The sequence below is a fragment of the Saimiri boliviensis genome, chromosome 2, assembly GCF_048565385.1.
Source record: "Saimiri boliviensis isolate mSaiBol1 chromosome 2, mSaiBol1.pri, whole genome shotgun sequence".
Taxonomy (NCBI): Eukaryota; Metazoa; Chordata; class Mammalia; order Primates; family Cebidae; genus Saimiri; species Saimiri boliviensis.
The window spans coordinates 227,585,604-227,604,783 of NC_133450.1; the positions used below are offsets into that span (position 1 = coordinate 227,585,604).

Genomic DNA, 19,180 nt, shown 5'->3' on the forward strand with positions numbered 1-19,180 from the left:
AGATGTCTCTGAGGAGTCAGCAGGTCCTGGCATGCTGTGCTGAAAAACCAAAGCCTTGCACACTGTCCCACATACACAGCAGCTCTTCTCACTGAATCACAGAGATCACCCATACTTAAACAAAAATGCTGTCTCTTTTGGTAATTCATTTGCTATAATTGAAAAATAAATGTAGTTCCTCAGTTACCTGTTCTGTTTTAGAAAGAAGGAGTTGAGTCCTTTTAACTGTGTTCAATATCATCTAAGATAGCCGGGCCAGGAATCTGAGAGGAAGGATGTAATCCCAGCCTTCCGGAATACTTACCCAACAATGTGATGTGACCCAAACGTTCTCACCTCTCGAGGCTTTCCCATTTGTAGAAGAATTTTGAGGGTATGTGCTAGATCAGAGGCCAGCAAATGTTTTCTATGAAGGCTTAGATTGTAAATTTTAAGGTTTGCTGGCGAAATTTTAAAGTTAAAAGTTTAAGTTGGTTCAAAAGAGGCAAAATGGAGGATATTATCTAAGTACTTATATCATCATCTGAAGTGTAACTGTTCACTGGAAGGCCAGAAATAATGGTTCTGGGCCCACCACAGACTGTATGTTGCTGACCCCTGTATTAGGCCTTCCTCAACATTCCCTCTAACCCTCAAACGCGATGAAAAATACTCCTGCCCCCAAGTTCCTATTAGCAAAGTAAAAAGACCTCAAGCCACAGTCTTGGATATTTTTTTTTTTTGCCTTACTATTCAGCAAAAGAATCAGAGTTAAGAGCTAGAAAGCACCTGAGTGATGCTCAAATCCAATCTTCCTGTTTTATAGATGAGGAAAATGAAGCTCTGAAAGGCGGACAGTCTTGTCTGTGGTCACCTGGCTGCTTGGCAAAGGAGCCAACACCAGAGTTCATTTGAGACATTAATGCAGAAAGACAGCAGCCACCCAATCCACTGCTGTGCCTACACTGCAGAATGCTGTATTTCATAAAATGAACTATTTGTAGAGAATTAGCCAACTACAGAATTGAAATGATGCATACTGTTGGTGTCTTAAGAGGTAAAATACAAAATCTTTGCAAGATAAAATGCACCAAGTTTGCATCAAGAACAAGGCATTGAGCTTCCTTACAACACAGTAAACACTTAAAATTTCAAAGTCCTCTTTCAAGGGATACAAACTTCTTGTGAGTACTTAAGTTGTCAGTAAATCCAAAAATATAAAAAAAAAAAACCCAGAGTTCCAAAGATGAGAATAGTTCCAAAGAAAAACAAAAGAAAATGTAAAGAGCTTTTGAAAACACTGCAAAATGGGACTCTGCAGAGCCTGCTCAGGCCTTTGTGTCCTGTCCCCTAAGCTGTTCCTGGCATCTTCTACCCCAGAGGAGCTGCCAACCCAAACTGTAGTGCTGTCTTCAAGAATTCAATCGTGATCATTCATCATTTTTATTTTGCCAGTGCAGAAGCAAGTCCAGCTACTGTGTGCTTATCAGCAGCTGGAAACTATAGATGTCATTAAATAAGAATGTTCAGGATAGCCTGAGCATGTGCAATGCTAAAATGATGCTTACAACAGAGCTTCGTATGAGAGCCTTCTAATTTAGAACATTTAACCCATTTGTCTTTGTGTTAAATATGTTCCCAATTCATTGTTTGATCTCCAGTTCAATTTCTGAGGTGTTTTCATGCACCAGTGTTTTCAACATTAAGCAAACAAAGCAGGAATTTTAGGAATTTAATATACTGGATAACTGCAATTGCATTAAAATGCATAGGGAAGAAATTGCTAATGTATTAACACTGATTGCCTCTAGAAGGGAAAGCTGGGATTTTTTTTTTTTTGCTCATTTATGCTTTTTTGTGATTTCTAAATGTTTAAGAAGATCATGTACTAGTTTTATAATGAAAAATAAAGCAAATAGCAATCACAAAACCCTGTGGTAAGGACAAGTCTAATTAGAACTGGGGCAGAAACCATAAGGGGAAAGGTGATTCCACAGGACTTATCAACAGTTTCTGTTTCATGGGACATAACTTAAAAGAAATTTCAGAAACACCAGTGCAGACTGGGCCAGTAATCCCAGCACTTTGGGAGGCCGAGGCAGGCAGATCATAAGGTCAAGAGATGGAGACCAGCCTGGCCAACATGGTGAAACCCTGTCTCTACTAGAAATACAAAAATTAGATGGATGTGGTGGCACATGCCTATAGTCCCAAGTACTCAGGAGGCTGAGGCAAGAGAATTGCTTGAACCCGGGAAGCAAAGGTTGCAGTGAGCCAAGGTCACACCACTGTACTCCAGCCTGGTGACAGAGCGAGACTCTGTTTTAAAAAAATTTTAAAAATACAAAATAAAAACAGTGCATTGTTGCTAATGCATATGTCCTGACACATCTGAGCCAAAGGGAAGAAATGGCTTAGCATCTGCGGAAAAATGGTGGGAAGAAAGACACTAAAGCCATGAGAAAAAGGTAAATTTGTCTCAGCCATGGCCATGAACTCCACAAGGGAGAAAAGAGGGAGGTGAATGTTCACATCAGACAGTCAGGGTGGAAGACCAAACGCAGTAGAGGGTAGAATAAGGAACTCACCATTATATAAACACAGCAGCCTTGGGCTGTCAGACGCTTCACAGCGATGGATCAGAGCAACTGTGTAGTGCATGAAAGGCATACACATAGATAACATAGCAGCCCCGCCAGTCACCTGTTATGTGTTCGGGTGGAAGGTGGGTGGGACCAAGAGTATGGCATGCCTGATGGGTGAGGACAATGATCTTTTTACATGCGGAAAATACCTTTGCATGTTCACGCACAGACTTTCGAGAATTTCAGTGAAGCTACCTTAAGCCATCTATAGTTAGGGCTAGACACGGTAAGCAAACCTTGAAACACCCCTGCCTCTGCCTTCCACATACACTTCCCATCACATGCACAACACATGCCTGCATTCACATATACACTCGGCACGCGCGGGCACACACACACACTCTTACAGGGATGGTGCTAAAGGGTGGCTTGTAAGAGTTTTATCGTTCTTTTAATTTCCATCTATTCTTCAATAAAGACACTTTCTTGATCATATGCAAAAGCAGCATCACATGACCCTTTAATCCAACACCCATTGCCTCCCTCAAGACCCTCCCTTAGAGAAATTCTGGTGTCTTCACTGTGCTTTCATTTTGCCAGTGAGGAGAAAACAAACATTTTCAACTCTGACTTATTATAGTTGTTCCTACCATACATGGCTTTTCTACCATGTTTATGCCAGCCTGCACCACTCCTGTGGCAGACGCCAGTGGTCTTCAGTGTGTGTCTGTAATTGCCAGTTACCAAGTCTCACATGATTAATTTCACTCTCATTCTCTACCACAATCCAACACTCTTCCACAATGAGAACATATACTCCACTGATAAAACACATAAGCATGGTGCTATCTACGCTATAGGGAGCCTGCTCCATTTTGTATGTGAATTTATTCAGATTAATGACTCCTTAAAATGTCATTTTCACCTAGAACAATTCCCACTATCAATTTTTTCTTCTCCTGAAATTCTCATAAGCTCTAAGTGGCACTCTTCAAATGGTTTGCCCTTCTCATCTAAAGTTTTCCACAGCACCAGTTCTCTCGGATCCTGTAACTGAGCAACTTTTGGGTGAGCTTTGAAAACGTTCCCGTTGCCTAGTGGTGCCTAGGAACTGATTTTGTTTTTTTTCCACCCTGACGCAGCCAACTTGAGACCGAATCCTCCAGCTGTCACACGGGTGAATGGGGTCACACGTTTTCCCAGAACACCACAGCATTAATCTGGGCAATAATACTCTGCCCAGCTGTCTTTGAGAAACTTAAAAAGAATGGAAAAAGCTTGTCTGACAAATGGGTGGTCATGACCCCAGAGAGCCATGGCAGCAGCCGAGATGCCCCCACCAATCAATCATACCATCTAAGACAGGGTGCCAGGACATTCTCATGACCTCACAGAGAGAGCTTCCATAAGTTAAGACTTTCTTCTCCAAGCCTAATTTTTAAAAAAATTTTAATTAGACAACACTCTTTTTTTTGAGACTGAGTTTCACTCTTGTTGCCCAGGATGGAGTGCAATGGCGTGATCTGGGTTCACTGCAACCTCTACCTTCTGCGTCCAAGCGATTCCCCTGCCTCAGCCTCCCAAATAGCTGAAATTACAGGCATGCACCACCACACCCAGCTAATTTTGTATTTTTGTAAAGACGAGGTTTCACCATGTTGGTCAGGCTGATCTCAAACTCCTCACCTTAGGTGATCCACCTGCCTCAGCCTCCCAAAGTGCTAAAATTATACATGTGAGCCATTGCACCTGGCCATTAGACAACACTTTTAACAAGGCTCAAGCTGTTAATCTTGACCAGTTTATAAATGTAGTCCAAAATATGTGATTTGAAACCCCAAGACAAGAATCTGAACCAGTATATCCAGATGGGAACAATGATAAGAAAGGTAAGTGGTGATGTCAAGTCTCCACCACTCTGTGTTTGAAGCTCTGAGAAGCAACAGTAGTATGTAACTCTCTTGATGGCTTCAGCAATTCAACAAAATCATGCTGGCCATGGACTCCCTGTATGATGCTGACACACCACTGAAACCTTCCTGGGTCTCTACAGTCCCATCTTTAACATAGAGAGGTTGAAGCATTTTCAACTCAACATCCCTGAGACAAGGGCAGGACCTGGTCGGTAGGAGTCCACAGGCTATGTCCCTAACCATATAACCAGCGACCCTGTCTCCATAACTCTGCCTCTGACTATGCCTTAAAACCACAGCCTCCTCCTTAGTTGCATTCTCTCTGCCTGCTTCAGCCCTTGCATATCTATTCTCTGGGCTCCTCCACTGGTTCCTCTGAAGCCTCCAACCCAGTGGTTTCTAACCAGAGAACTCTTGTGCTCCCCAGGGGAAACTTGGCAATATCTGGAGCCATTTTTGGTTGTCAATATTGGTGGAGCCCTTCTGGCATCTACTGGGTAGAAGCCAAGGAAGCTACTAAACATTCTATAATGCACAGGAATCCACCAGAAAGAACTGTCTAGCTCAAGAGGTCAGTTCTGAGGTTGAAAAGCTCTGCTCCAGCCATGTCTGCCTCTAATCCTTTCTCTACACATCACCAGTGATGCAAAAGGCAATTCCCATGCCATTGACATCATTCCCATACCTGAAATCCCTCAGTCCCTCCCAGTTGCTCTCAGGTTAAAGTCTCAATTCTCCTGCAAGTCACATGAGGCCCATAATCTGGTCCTCTCCTAACCTTCTGCCTCACCTTCAGCATCCCCCAGAACTTCTTCCCTGAAACCACACTCACACCCCAGGCAGATGGAACAGACCACTCATTACCACCTCTTCTCGTCCATCTCTTCCATTGATTCCTTTGCCCACTGATTTTATGTCAGACACTGCAATGGAACAAATGCCCTCAAGGCAAGTTAAGGCACTGATATCCAGTGGGGCACACAGAAAAGTGAGCGTACAATTCAGTCAGCAGAGGTAGAACTTTGCCATTGCCTCTGTGATCCCACTGCTGTGTCAGACTCACAGTGGGCTATGAGTCTCCAGAAAAGAGCATCTTCATGTCTTCATCTTTATAGTCCACAGCAACTTGGACACGGCAAGTGTGGCCTACAGGGTGTACAACTTGTATTTGTCACAATTGTTGCATTAAGGAATGAATGAATTCCTAGCCTCTTTACATTTGGCTCTAGCTCAGAAATAAAAAGAAATGAAATATGAAAATATAGAGATGAAACAAAATTATTCCTACTGCATGTGCTCAAAAGCCCAGAAATAGGGCCCATTCACAAAGGCGGAAACATCTTTGTTTAGAACTGTAATCTGTCTCTCTTCTTTTTATAAATCTGAGAAGTGTGAATCTATAAAATAGGTATCTATCTCATGGAATGCCTGAATCCCATTGCCTTACACTCAAAGACAAGAGCTATGAGGAAGAATTTGACTAGTAACTGAGGTACAATGGTATTGAGAACACAGAGCTACATCTGTGGTGGAAATTGTACTTTGAATTTTGTGGCACCTAAGATAATTTTGCTCTTACTCTAAATCGAGAGAATCATTGTATTTTTTGAAAAATTAACAATATTGTTGTTTCTACTTCTCTTGCTTTTTAATTGAGTCTGTATCCTGAAAGGTGTTATAAATTGCCCGAACTTTAAAACCCACCAAGATGTTCTATAAGGGGACAAATCTCCTGGAGAAAATAATTTGATTTGACATTGATAGAGCTACTGTGGACTTTTTAAGAGAGACATCTATCAGTTTGGCTTTACAGCTGGTGAAAGAATTTAAGATGGTTCTTTAAAACAACTGCAAAAATTGAAAAGGTAACTTATGCATTCCTATCCTTTCATGAGAGACTTTAAAATTTTTTTGCAGTTAATTATAACGGTTTGTGTCTATTGTCCATATAGTTGCTATGTTAAAAACACACCTAGTATTTACCAGTGGAACCTCATTACAGAAAATGGAGCAAAACAGATGTTCCTAACAGATAATGGAATGCAGAGTCCACAGGAAAGTTTAACCAGGTTGCCTTTCACATCTTGGGCATCCTAAGGCAGCAGGACCTAGGCTTCCATATTTTCCATCATAACCATTCAATTTGTCTGGGTCTCCAAATTGTATTCCCATCTAGGCTTCCATCTTTGCAGACAAGGTACAGTCGCAATTCCAGTTGTGAGCTGCCCCTTCTCTTTCCTTCTCTATTAGCCACACCCTCCTTCATTCAAACTTGGGATAATTATGACCTTCAGAAAAAGTGATTTTTACTCAAAGCGATATTCCAAGCATTTAGGAGGAAACTTAGAAAACCATTAGTGACCAGAAATGAAAACTGCTTTCCTTTCATTTGCAAAACACACAAAAACAAATAATCTGCTAAAAAACACAGACAAGCAACATGGACCCAGAGGCCCTTGGGCCAAGAAAATTACTTTGGCATGGAACTTTCAGAGTTCATTGTTAAGACACAGAGCAAAAGCCATTTATAACAAGTGTGTTCTCATTATCATCATTTCTTGTAACCCAGTTGAAGACAACTAGTGTCTTCTAAGATCCCATCTTTCATATTTTGCACACTTTTCCTCTAACCATGGAATTTTTGGCATCCAGTTGCCCAATTCTCCTTCTAACCATCAAAGCTGCCTTTCACAAAAGATTTGCTAGAATTTTTTACATGTCACTGCAAATTGGTTGCTGCTACCTATCTCAAGGGTATCTGCATTCCTAGCCATACCGTTATGATAGACTAGAAAGTTTTCTTCCATGAAAGAAATTCTTGCCTTGAGCCAGAGGTGAAGGTGATTTTTTGGGGACAGAGTGATCTGCCCTCCTGAAACTGCCTAGTATTCAGATTTTCAGTGATGAAACCAAAATCACATGAAGTTAAGAAAAAGCATGTTCGTATTCAAAGGTTCCAATAACTTTATTTTGTGTGCATTTGTTTTCGATTTAATTAATTTAACTTAAACAAATCTTTGAAATTAATAAGAATGTGAGATGCCTGCAGGTGTTTGCAGCAAGCAGTGTGGTGAGATTCTTCCCTGAAGTCAGAAGGGTCCTTAAAAACACACAAGATGCCTAGACACACATATATTATTATCTTTAAAAATACAACATATTTGGGGCTGCAGTGGACATTTCACTTTTTTTAAATCTTGTTTCAAAACATGTAAATAAAGGAACACGAACAAGAAGGTTGAGGGCATAAATGGGATGATCAGTGTAAAGATACCTGTGGAGAATTCTTCACAGCCACCGATTTAATTGTGATTACAGTGGCAAACATACCACCAATAGAGCTTTTGGTGCAAAGAAAATGATCTCAGTCTCAGTGCCCAATATGGCAGCCACCAGCCACATGGAGCTATTGGGCATTGGGCATCTGGCCAGTGTAATTGAGGAAATGGATTTTTAATTATAATGAATTTAAACTTAGTTTAATACAGCCACACATGGCTAATGGTTACCATACTGGACTGGTGTAGGTCTAATACCATTAGTCCTTTTATATTTAATTTTAGAAATACTTTATACCAATAAACTCTCTTCAGGAGAAGCTAATGGAGCTCCCAGTATAACACAGCCTCCAGCTGCAAAAAACTTATTTACTAAAACCATAGTTCATGGCTCACTCCACCTCATACACTAATCCATTACCCATCATATGCAGAATCGGTGCCCGCTTTGTTCTTTCCAGAGAAGGCCTACAGCGCCAGCCTTTGGGATGAAGAGACTGACTTACCCTCACCCAGAGGAAGTTCCTCGTCTTGCTCGCTGGGGGAAGGAAGCAGGGGCTGCAGGGGCTCCATGTTAATAATGAGCTGTTTGTTCAAGGAGTGGGAACTGCGGCTCTGAGAAATGTTGGCTCTGAAAACAGAAACAAGCCAGACGAGGTTGGTTTCCATCGCAAACACTGGCCCCTCCATCTCAGCGGGCTGCCCAGGCTACTGTTCTGTGCCTAGAGGGAGCTACCTCTAGACACAGAGTGGATTGAGCCAGTAGTAAAGATGACATAACATTCAAGACAAATGGCCCTTTCTGGCCTGACCAAATGTCCCTATGTTCTACTGCAATCCAATAAAAGAAAATACAGTTCCTCATATGTCACCAGCCCTGAGCATGCCGGGTGACAGCCTGGGTATTTTTTTAAAAAAAAAGAAAGATGAAACAAAAAGGCATGGGAACTAGCTATCGCTGAACTAGATATGCAGAAAGGTGAATGAAGGGCATGGCTCAGGGAAATTTAATAACCACCAACAAATAAAACCAAAACCCCCTGCCAGACAGATACAGCTCTAATCTATATTTGTGTTGTTGGATGTCCAATGTTTAATATCAGTGTTTAATGTCCTCAAAGTTACACCCTACTCACTAACTGGCTGTGACTGTTTTCTCCTTTGGCAAGGAGCATGCAAGGTGTGTCAGTGGCTGAGGCCAGCAGCAGATCAAGGAAACTGTGCAGGTATCTCATTAAGCCTACTGGTTGGCAGCTGGGGCACCTGCTTGCACTACCTGCTACAGAGATACTAGATGCTTGCCCTAGTCTAGTATTTGAGCACCCGTCCCCCCTCCCCATACTTCCTGTCAAAACCAAAACCAGTGCATACTTTGAAAAGGAGTCAAATGTTTCCTTCCCCTGGAAGCCTTTCAGGATTTGCTCCTCCCAACACACACAGTCTCAGTCTGGTGTGTGTGTGTGTGTGTGTGTGTGTGTGTGTGTGTGTGTCTGACTACTTTCTCTTCTTGCATAACTCATTGCATTTTTCACCTCGGCCTCTGTCTTGTTATTGGTGTACTGATCATCTCCACCTTGATAAACACCTTAAGAGCAGAGACTGAGCTACCCATACCCGTGCGTCTCACTTGCCACCTTGTGAAAATGTGTTCAGGTTTGAAACTGAAGTAAACTGAATGCACTCCTGGCTTGGCATATGTTGCCATTTCAGCCTGGTCAGAGTGCTCCCCAGGTGGGCTGACAGGACTACCTTCTAGCCTGAGTGTTTCTGTTGGGCAAGAGGAGGGGGATCAAGATGCCTGCGAGCATCTTGAATCAAAAGCTCCCATGGCTGGCACTGGCTGGAAAGGAAATTTATGAAGGCTTGCTTAGCATGGAGTCCTTTTCTTCATTATTTCATTTTATAGCCATTTACTCTGCAGCTGCTATATACATATCGGACATTCTGCTTCGTTCTGGGGAACTGTAGTCCTCACCTTAAGTAATTCACTGTCCAGAACCATGATTTTCAAACTTTGTGGTCTGAGACCTACATTAAGAAATACATTTTATATAATCTCCCTGTACCCAAATACACAGGAAGAAGCACAACTGAAATTAATGTTTTATGGAACAATAGTTACATATCTATGTATAATTCACTATTTTTTAAAAATTCTACTTCATTTTGTTTTAAGTGCTGGTCTTGATCATTACTTTATTTCTTAACTCTTTGTTTAAATTTTTTTTTTTTTTTGAGACAGTCACACTCTGTCACCCAGGCTGGAATGCAATGGAGTGATCTCAGCTCACTACAACCTTCGCCTCCTGGATTCAAGCGATTCTCCTGCCTCAGCCTCCTGAGTAGCTAGGATTACAGGTACTCGCCACCGTGCACAGCTAATTTTTGTATTTTTAGTAGAGACAGGGTTTCCCCATGTTGGCCAGGCTGGTCTCGAACTCCTGACCTAAGGTGATCTGCCCACCTCAGCCTCCCAAAGTGCTGGGATTACAGGCATGAGATACCACACCTGGCCTCATGACTCCTTAATGTGCTGTAGTCGCAACTGGAACACCATGTCTCTCATGAAGGTGACTGATGGCCTGGGTCCCATGGGAACACAAAGGAGGGAACCTAATGCTGTGTAAGTGAGGACAAAGCCAGGGATGACCTTCCAAGAGAAGCAATGCCTGCAGCATGTTCTGGTGAGCACAGTGCTTTTTACAGGGAAAGAATCATAGATAGAGAAATCTTTACAAAAGGAAGGAGGGGAGGGAGAGAGGAAGGGAGGGATTAAAATTTCCCATAAGTAGTTTCCTCTTTTATTGTGAAGAGTTCTCCGTTTTCTAGCTCTGCTGGGATTTCTTCTGGCCATGACTCATGACTATGATTCTAGCTCTGTGAAGCACAACATATTGTCATTCCTGTTAGCTTTCTGACCTCTGAAAAGCCCATCCATCCATTCTTTCCCAAGCAATTCTGAATTGATCTGCTCCACCTCTGACTGTCCATGCCAGCTGAGCTGGCTACTGTTCCTATCCCCAGGAATCACTGCTTAGGCCACAGTGATGAGCCCTTGGTGGGCCTTTATGAGCTTATTTTGCTCCCCATCAGCCCTCCTTCCAATTTTCTTCAGCTGGAGATACCAAGCCATCTTGCTGCCCCACCCCACAACTAGCAATGTCCAGACAACTGCATAGCTTTAAGACAGGCTGGGCTCACCAGGCTGATACCCAGCAGTGAGCCTGCCTTGGCACTGGATGGCCAGAAGTATGCCCGCTCAGCTCCTACATTCACAAGCTCCTGCTGCTCTGTGGTAGCAGAGGGCCATGGCCAGGGACAGGGGCATATAGGGCGTGCCTTGTATTAGACCAGATGACTCCTGCTGTGGATGACAACAGTGAGACTCTCCAATAATATGACTCAGAGAAGAACATTTCTTCCCTGATAAATGTAAGACTCAGTTAAACCCAAAGGTGGATACAACTAGGAAATTCCCTGGAGTGCAAAGAATCCAGGGCTCCAAGCCCAACGTCAGACACTGACAGCATGGGGGAAAGAGTCAACAGAATTAGAAAACAACATGCCAACTCTCCCACCTTCCCTACTGTGATGGTCTGAGTGTCTGTATCCCCTTAAAATTCACTTGTTGAAACCTAATCTCCAATGTAATGGTATTAAGAGGTAGGGCCTTCAGGAGGTGATTAGGTCACAATCACATGAAGAGAATTAGTATCCTTATAAAAGGGGTCTGAGAGAGCTTGTTCCCACTTCTGCCATGTGCAGACACAGCGAGAAGGCACCGTCTATGAGAAACCAGGCCCTTGCCAGATATTGAATCCACTAGTGTCTTGATCTTGGACTTCCCAGCCTATAGAAGTATGAGAAATAAATTTCTGTTGTCTATAAGTCACCCAATCTACAGTATTTTGTTATGGCTTCCCAACTGGACTAATAAATCTACCAACTCCTTTAAACTAAAAATTATACCTTCTTACCTAATTCTCTCCTTAAACTTTTTTAAAGGTGCCAACTGATCCTGGCTTCACTTAAAGCAAGAGCCCACCAGCACAACTGAACTAATGATAAATAAAATGTCAAAATTTGAATGACCCTCCACTTTTCACTTGCAAAGTGGTTTGTATATGCATTACCTCATTTTTTTTTTCTCAGTGTGTCTTGCCCTAAGATAGGCAAGGTAAATATCATATTTGCAGATGAAAAACTGAGACTCGGGGAGCTTACATAACATGACTAAAGAGGCTTATATGGGCAGACTTAGGACTCGAAGCCAGATAATCTGATCCTGGCCCAAGGCTTTTGCTGTGCCCCACACTGCCCTTCTGTGTGATTTAGCCTGCAGTGTCCCAAAAGAGACTCTGCTCGCTGGCTCTACTATCCTCCTGTTTCTGGCTACATGAGGTCCCACTGTGTCAGGCACTTTTTTTTTTTTTTTTTTGAGATGGAGTTTCATTCTTGTTACCCAGGCTGGAGTGCAATGGCACGATCTCGGCTCACCGCAACCTCCGCCTCCTGGGTTCAAGCAATTCTCCTACCTCAGCCTCCTGAGTAGCTGGGACTACAGGCATGCACCACCATGCCCAGCTAATTTTTGTATTTTCAGTAGAGACGGGGTTTCACCATGTTGACCAGGATGGCCTCGATCTCGACCTCGTGATCCACCTGCCTCAGCCTCCTAAAGTGCTGGGATTATAGGCATGAGCCACTGTACCCGGCCATGTTAGGCACTTTTTAAAGTATGTGCAGATGTCACAGACGGCTTCCACTCTGCCCTTCCACCGGAGCTCCTGAGGTAATGGTGTTTATGCCTGGGGTCTCCCCAGGCCAGGCTAGGATATGTGCCATGTTTCTCCAATCTCAGAACCGATCTACCAGATGACTCAGCAAAAATGTCTGGCCCACTTTGCAGCCCACTCATGCATGTACTCCCAGGACAGAATGGTCTCCAAATGAAGCTGCTATTAGGAACTCTGTTGAAGTAGAAAGGTTTCCTTTGGGAACTACAATTATATTCTAATATTGGCAAATGTGGTTTGGATATACTTTACCCCATTTGTTTTGCTCATTGTGCTTGTAAGATAGGCAAGAAAAATACCGTATTTACAGGTAAGGAAACTGACATTATGTAACTCAGCTAAAAGATGCTTATAAGGGGAGGCTCAGGCCTCAAAAATGGTAGCATAAAACAGTGACTAAAGTTAGACTCCTGGACTTCCTACATCTCTCCTTGGAATAAAAACAAGCAGTGCCAGCCTCTATAAACTCTATCTGGGGGATTTTAATGTCAATGTATCTGTCATATTCCAGTTTTTCATTTTTGGATGAGAAATGGTAGTAATATCGTCACCACCTCATATTTAATGTATGGCACTTTATAATTTTTAAAGCACCTTATTTTAATACTCATAACAGCCTAGAAGTTGGGCAAAGTGATGTAAATCTCATTTTACAGATGAGTAAGCCCATGATCTGAAAAGTGATTTACCCAAGACCATACAGCTGGCAAGCAACACAGCTAAGATCAGAACCCACTCGGGACCCCTACACAGATGCTTGTGTCAAGAACAAATGCTGCCCTGGAGTGTTTCCTGTTGGTGGCTGCTATGCCCAGGTGACTCACACAACCATCCCTGGGCTCACCAAGCAACAGCCCTCTGCCTCACTGGGCCTCTGGAATGGGCAGATGATTGTCACCCAGTGGCCAGTTCAGGAGAGCTTGGCTTGGGGATGTCGTCATCAATAATGACCAGCAAGAAACCATCAGAGTTAGCTTTTGCTCCTCTTTTTGAAGAAAAAGAAAAATTCTGAGAAAGTTTTCTCAGACTGCTTGTTTCTCCACATAAACACACACACTTCAGCAGATATAGGTGTCTGTGGACTTGCCATTATTTGAAGAGTAGAATCTCAGAATGTGAAGAAAATTCACCCATTAAAGCCTTATCATCACCATTCTAGACTAATGATCATCTCTGAATGCCCACAAGAGGAGAGCTTATTACTACATTCTCACTTTTGACCAGCAACTTCAAAGAAGCCAAAATAATTTGAAAATAAAACAGTTGTCCAAGAGGAACAATTTCCTACCACACAACCAGCTACTGGTACGGAAGGAGGACTTGCCTGCGTGAAGGTTTCACACATCACTATGGCTCTGACCACAATGCTGTCTCTGGGGAGGTTGAGGTCCCTGGGGCAGCACCTTGGACAGATCTCACATCAAAGAAAATGACAGAGGTGCTGCTGTCCTCCCATACTCCTAGTTCATGCGTTCATTCAACAGGTACATATTGACCTCTACTATGTGCCAAGCACTGTGTTAGGTGCTGGGGGACATGGAGATGACCAAGATAGACACAGTCCTTTCCTCCCAGTGGTTGCTTTGCAGCATTACATTAATCAGATTCCTCCTGGTGTTGTCAGAGATTTGAGATGCTGCAAAGAACCACAGAGGCATCCTAAGGATGTGAACTTAACAGTCTTTCATATACCCGGGGAGAGGTAGAAGAGAAAGAGCATGCGAAGCAGGTGTCAAACCCCTGAATCCTTGTTTGCAGTAATATGTTGGGAGATTTTAGAAGATTCCAGAAAAGCAAAACTATGATTTGGTGGATGGATGCCTCAGCATGTGCCCACTTTCCTCCCACTCTGGGGTTCAGTCCACTCCAAGAAAAGTGCTTCATTCCAGCAAGCCTGCTCCCTTCGCCCTTCCACCTGCTACCAAGAGCCTGGCTGCTCAAAGTGTGGCCCATGGACCAGCCACATGGCCATCATCTGAGAACATGTTAGAATTACAGACTCTGAAGCATTATTGCAGGCTTCTTGAATCAGAATCTGATTTTAACAGAATCCCAAGGTGATCCCTGTGCAAGTTACAATTTGAGAAACCCTGGGCTAAAAAGCCTTGGTTTCCATAAATGATTCAAACCTCAATTTACAAGAGAAGCATTTAAAAAAATTATTTCTTGACCTCATTAACCATCCATAGACAGTAACTATGAGACTCAAAAAGCCTTATTTTTTGGAATATGTTTCTCTGAAAGTTTCCTGCTTTGTAAAAAAAAAAAAAAGTTTCCTGCTTTGTGTTTGTGGTATCAGGAGAACTCCCTCGACATCAATTATTTAAGATCAAACATTTGACCTTCAACCTGGAAGAATAAAATCCATGCTGACCCGCTTGGGGTAGTTCTGCCTCCACTACCAGCTTCCAAGAAAATGCCAGGTGCTCTCAGGGTGCTACAGAGAAAAAAGCTGAGAACACAGCAGCAGGACACTGGAGTTCTAGGCTTAGGTATGCCATCAAAAAGTTAGAACCTTGGATAAATGACTTAACTTGTCTGAGACTCAAGTTTCTTTGTCTACAGAACAGGACCATCAAACTAGGCAATCCCTGAGGTCATTTCCAGTTCAAAGATTCTGAAAGGGATGAAATGATATGTTTTATCATTTCCTCTTCATTTCTGTTGCATTGAATAACTACAATTTGGGAAAGAGGAGGGAACCATGAGACTTTTCTCATTGGTGGACAGGCTGTAAGACTTTCAGGAATTGCACCAATGTGCCTACAGCCAAGGTGCTCCAGCCTCTCTCATCCTGTAGTCTTCTGCTTCTTAAAGGGCAATAGACTGGTTTTGCAAACTTTCATGTTACAGCTCCTCACTAGGTCACCCCAAAGCAGGAATGATTTTCTTCTGCACACATCTACATGAGGTATTGTGCCAACTGCACTTCTGCTCCTCAGTGTGGGAGAAAAGTGCCATCTGGATGCTTCTCCAGGCTGGCTCAGCCACACTTCTGTGGGACCGCAGCATCCTCCTGCCCAACAACCCCAAGGGACAGGGTGGAGAGGCACCCAGCCCACTTAGTTACCCTGAAAATGGAGGAAACTGGACAAATCCAAGCATAAAAAAAACTACCTCTGGGTTTCAAAGATGAGGAAAAAATGGAAGGTGCAAACCAGTGTGTGTGACTTCCTACATAATTTAGCTCATGGTGATCTTTCCTTAAAAAGTGGGAAGCATCATGATGAGAAAGTTCAACTTTATATATGCAGCATATTTGAGGTTTAGGATGGGCAATGATTTGTGTGAATTGTTGTAAAGTCCAACATGGCAAGAGAAGATCTGCTTCTTAAGAATTACTGCATATTGTCACCTTAATGGAGGTGTGTACTCTTGAGCCAACAATGACCAAATCCTTCATTCTTCTGCATGGCCATAGAGAGTAATGACCCCATGAAAGGTAAGCCTGAAGTCAGGCCAACAGGAACCAGCCAAATACGATGAACGCAGTCAGGAAGAGAGAACTCTTAAGAGAATGAGATGACAGTTTTGCCGGGCGATTAAGAGGCTGAGATGACAGAGTTTGAGCAGGCAATGGCACAGCATCCTGCTTGTTCAGGTGACACTCCAGACCTAATCAATGACTCTCCACAGAGCACATAAAGTGGAGCCCAGCTGTGCTCATGCCACGACCCAGCCAAACTTGAGTGTGATGTCTAAGGAAGTGAGTATGTCCTTCTCTAATGCCAGATGTCACTAGGGATGTTATAGAGGATTTGGAAACGCCAGGTTTTAAAGCCACCTGGAACCCAGAGTGCTCATCCACTCACCTGTGCACCTCAGGAGGCTCCCTCTGGATCTTGGAACTGGCCTCCACCACCTCTTTGGCAACTTTCCCACTGCAAAAAACAGAAATACAGTGTATGCACACATACTCAGGGAAGAATGGAAGGAGTATGCACAAGCATCTTTATTAGCTTCACAGGGTTCTGAGCCAGCTACAGAAAGCATGAGGGGTGCCCTGTGAGCGCAAGACTCAAATAGAGGCAAAAGCCAAAGGCCACTTACTTACAAGTGAAATTTTGAAATGAAAGTGGCTGCCCCATCCCCACCCCATCACTGAAATGGAATCATTGGTACCCACCTATATCGAAATCTACTTCCTTTAAAAAATATCTTGCTGCTTGACACAGTCTTGATCTGACTGGATTTTGTATACCTTTAAGAAAAAGCAAAGCACAGGTGTAAGGACACTGGGAAGTCCACTTACAACATGCTGTAGAGCTGTGGTGATGGGGTATTTTGACTGTGATAAAGAAACGTACTTCACCTCGTGACTCAGCCTGGATTTGCACACACAAACTAAAAGAAAAGCTTCAAACTATAGTTACTTTCACTATGTGTATTGCATTCTAGTAATTTCTATCCTACTTCCTTTCATTCTTTTTAAATTCACGACCCACATATTGGGTTTTATTATTCATTAGTGGGTTACAACCTACAAAAAAGACTGGGCAGTGATGATCAGAAAGAATTTTCCCCTAATTTCTGTCTGAAGATATGGAGAAGAGGGAATTTTCTGACATGGTATCAGTAAGTTCATGGGTATTAGGGCACTTTGCCGCCTATTCCTATATCCACAGTGCAGCAGAAAATGGCTTCCTGGCAACAGAGATCACTTTTTACTATGCCACGAAGAACTCACTGTGCATTGCCCAAGTGAGGGAACAAGGGTCCCGCATCACCACAGGAATGGTCACTGGTTTCTGTGTCACCATGACCCAGTGCCCTTTAAAAGAACCCACAGTGGTAGATGACTAAGACACATGAGGCAGAAGCTGTCCAGCCAAGAACTGATTCAGCACCTCTGAGCCCTACTCATAAATAAGAACAAAACAACAACACTCCGAAAAGCAATCTAGAGCCTGGGCTGCCAGGATGCTGCACACAGAGCACTAAATTACTGTGACAGCTGAGGATGGCTCTACAGCAGTCACTTTAAGCCTTGTACAATTAAATACAACAAGTTAGAAGGAACAGGTCTCAGAGTTCAGCATCATTTAAAATATTGATAGTCACAAAACCTTAAACACACACAGACTAAATCACTATGATCTGTAGCATCCTGAGCAACGACATGCATAGAGCCAGGGAAGTTTCAGTGTAGTGATCCCCACCCATGAGCCTCCTGAAGCATCCTTTATTCACTCAGCAATTTTTAACTGAGTGCCAACCCTGCTCCATACACCAGCGTAAGTATGGGAAAGACACATGGCTGATCAAGCCTGGGGGCCAGAGAAGGTGCCCTGAGGAAGGGACAACTGAGCTGAGATCCGGGGCTGGGAGGTGTTAACCAGGGCATGGTGGTAAGCTGTGGTGGATTTGCCCAGCAGAAAGCCAGCAGGCACAAAAGCCATCAGCCTAAACATCTGGGAAACTAAAAAGACAATTATTCTAAGTGAAGCAACTCAGGAATGGAAAACCAAAAATTCTATGTTCTCACTTCTAAGTGGGAGCTAAGCTATGAGTACACAAAGGCATACAGAGTGATATGATGGACTTTATAGACTCAGAAAGGGGAGGGTAGTAGGGGGCCAGGGATAAAAGTTACACATTAGGTGCAATGCACACTAGCTGACAGGTGCACCAAAATCTCAGAATTCACCACAATATCATTCATCTGTGTAATCATCAACTACTTGTATCCCAAAAGGTACTAAAATCTAAAAAAAATAAATGAAATAAAATACATTTTAAAAATATTCAATGTACATTTCCCCATGTTATTACTGTATACACACACACACACACGCACATACACACACATTTTTTCTTTTCCTAATAAAGAAAAGTTAACGTACATATGTACAAAGTAGAATAAGGCAAACTTGGACAGACAACCAGAATCCAATTTCCCAGGATCAGACCTTAAATGGTCCCTGTTCAGGATCTTGGTCTTTATCAAAGGACAAATGGAAAGCCCTAGTAACAATCTTTTGCAAAGAAGCCCCTTCCCACACACCCGTGTAAGCAGCCCAAGATGATACAAAAGGGCTCTGGCCACAAACAGTAAGCAGTGAGAGTAAGACGGGCAGGGAAAACACAGGACTTGGCAGGGGGATCCTGTCAGTGAAGGACCCAGAGAAGATGGTACAGGACCCCTGAGGACCCACAGGGGCACATGAGAGCCACACCTTGAGGGGTCCCTGCAGTGCACTGGCCAGAGCTTCTTTCCAGACCACACCCACTCAAGAGGCCAGAAACCCCCACCAAGCCGCACTGGGGTGGTCCCAGTTGTGCCCTCCTCCTCTTATGAGGAAATACCCGCTCTTGGCCCATCTGTACCCCCTAAGATTCCTCACCAGCCCTACAGAGCTGTGGGACTCACACTTTACCTACTGATGCCTGAGGAGTGTCTGCAGGTGATCTGACTTGCTCAGAGACACTTTCCCGAGGGCATTCCCACGAATCCTCTGCCCTCCCAAATGTCCAGGTGAAATGCCTGAGAAAAGAATAATCACTTCTGCCCCCTCCCCATCTTCTTGGCAGGGTTGCTTCCAAGTCCTCAGAGGTAGGGAGAAGAGAAAGCTTTAAAGAAGCTTCTATTATTATTATTACTATTATTATTTCCAGGTTCCTAAAGATCC

At 43.3% G+C, this 19,180-nt stretch overlaps 1 protein-coding gene across 8 annotated transcripts in view; it reads right to left on the reverse strand.

Annotated features, from left to right (window-relative positions):
• The window catches only part of FRMD3 (FERM domain containing 3), a 354,484-nt gene that overhangs the window by 40,219 nt on the left and 295,085 nt on the right, over positions 1–19,180 (reverse strand). For all 8 annotated transcript variants that reach the window (XR_012516686.1, XM_039475058.2, XM_039475059.2 and 5 more), the window contains 3 exons: positions 16,678–16,752; positions 16,364–16,432; positions 8,262–8,386 (listed from right to left, as the gene is read on the reverse strand). Coding sequence is in view for 7 of the 8 variants with exons in the window: in XM_039475058.2 (XP_039330992.1) it covers positions 8,262–8,386; positions 16,364–16,432; positions 16,678–16,752 (269 nt within the window). In the remaining variant the exon portion in view is untranslated. The remainder of the gene's footprint in view (positions 1–8,261; positions 8,387–16,363; positions 16,433–16,677; positions 16,753–19,180) is intronic.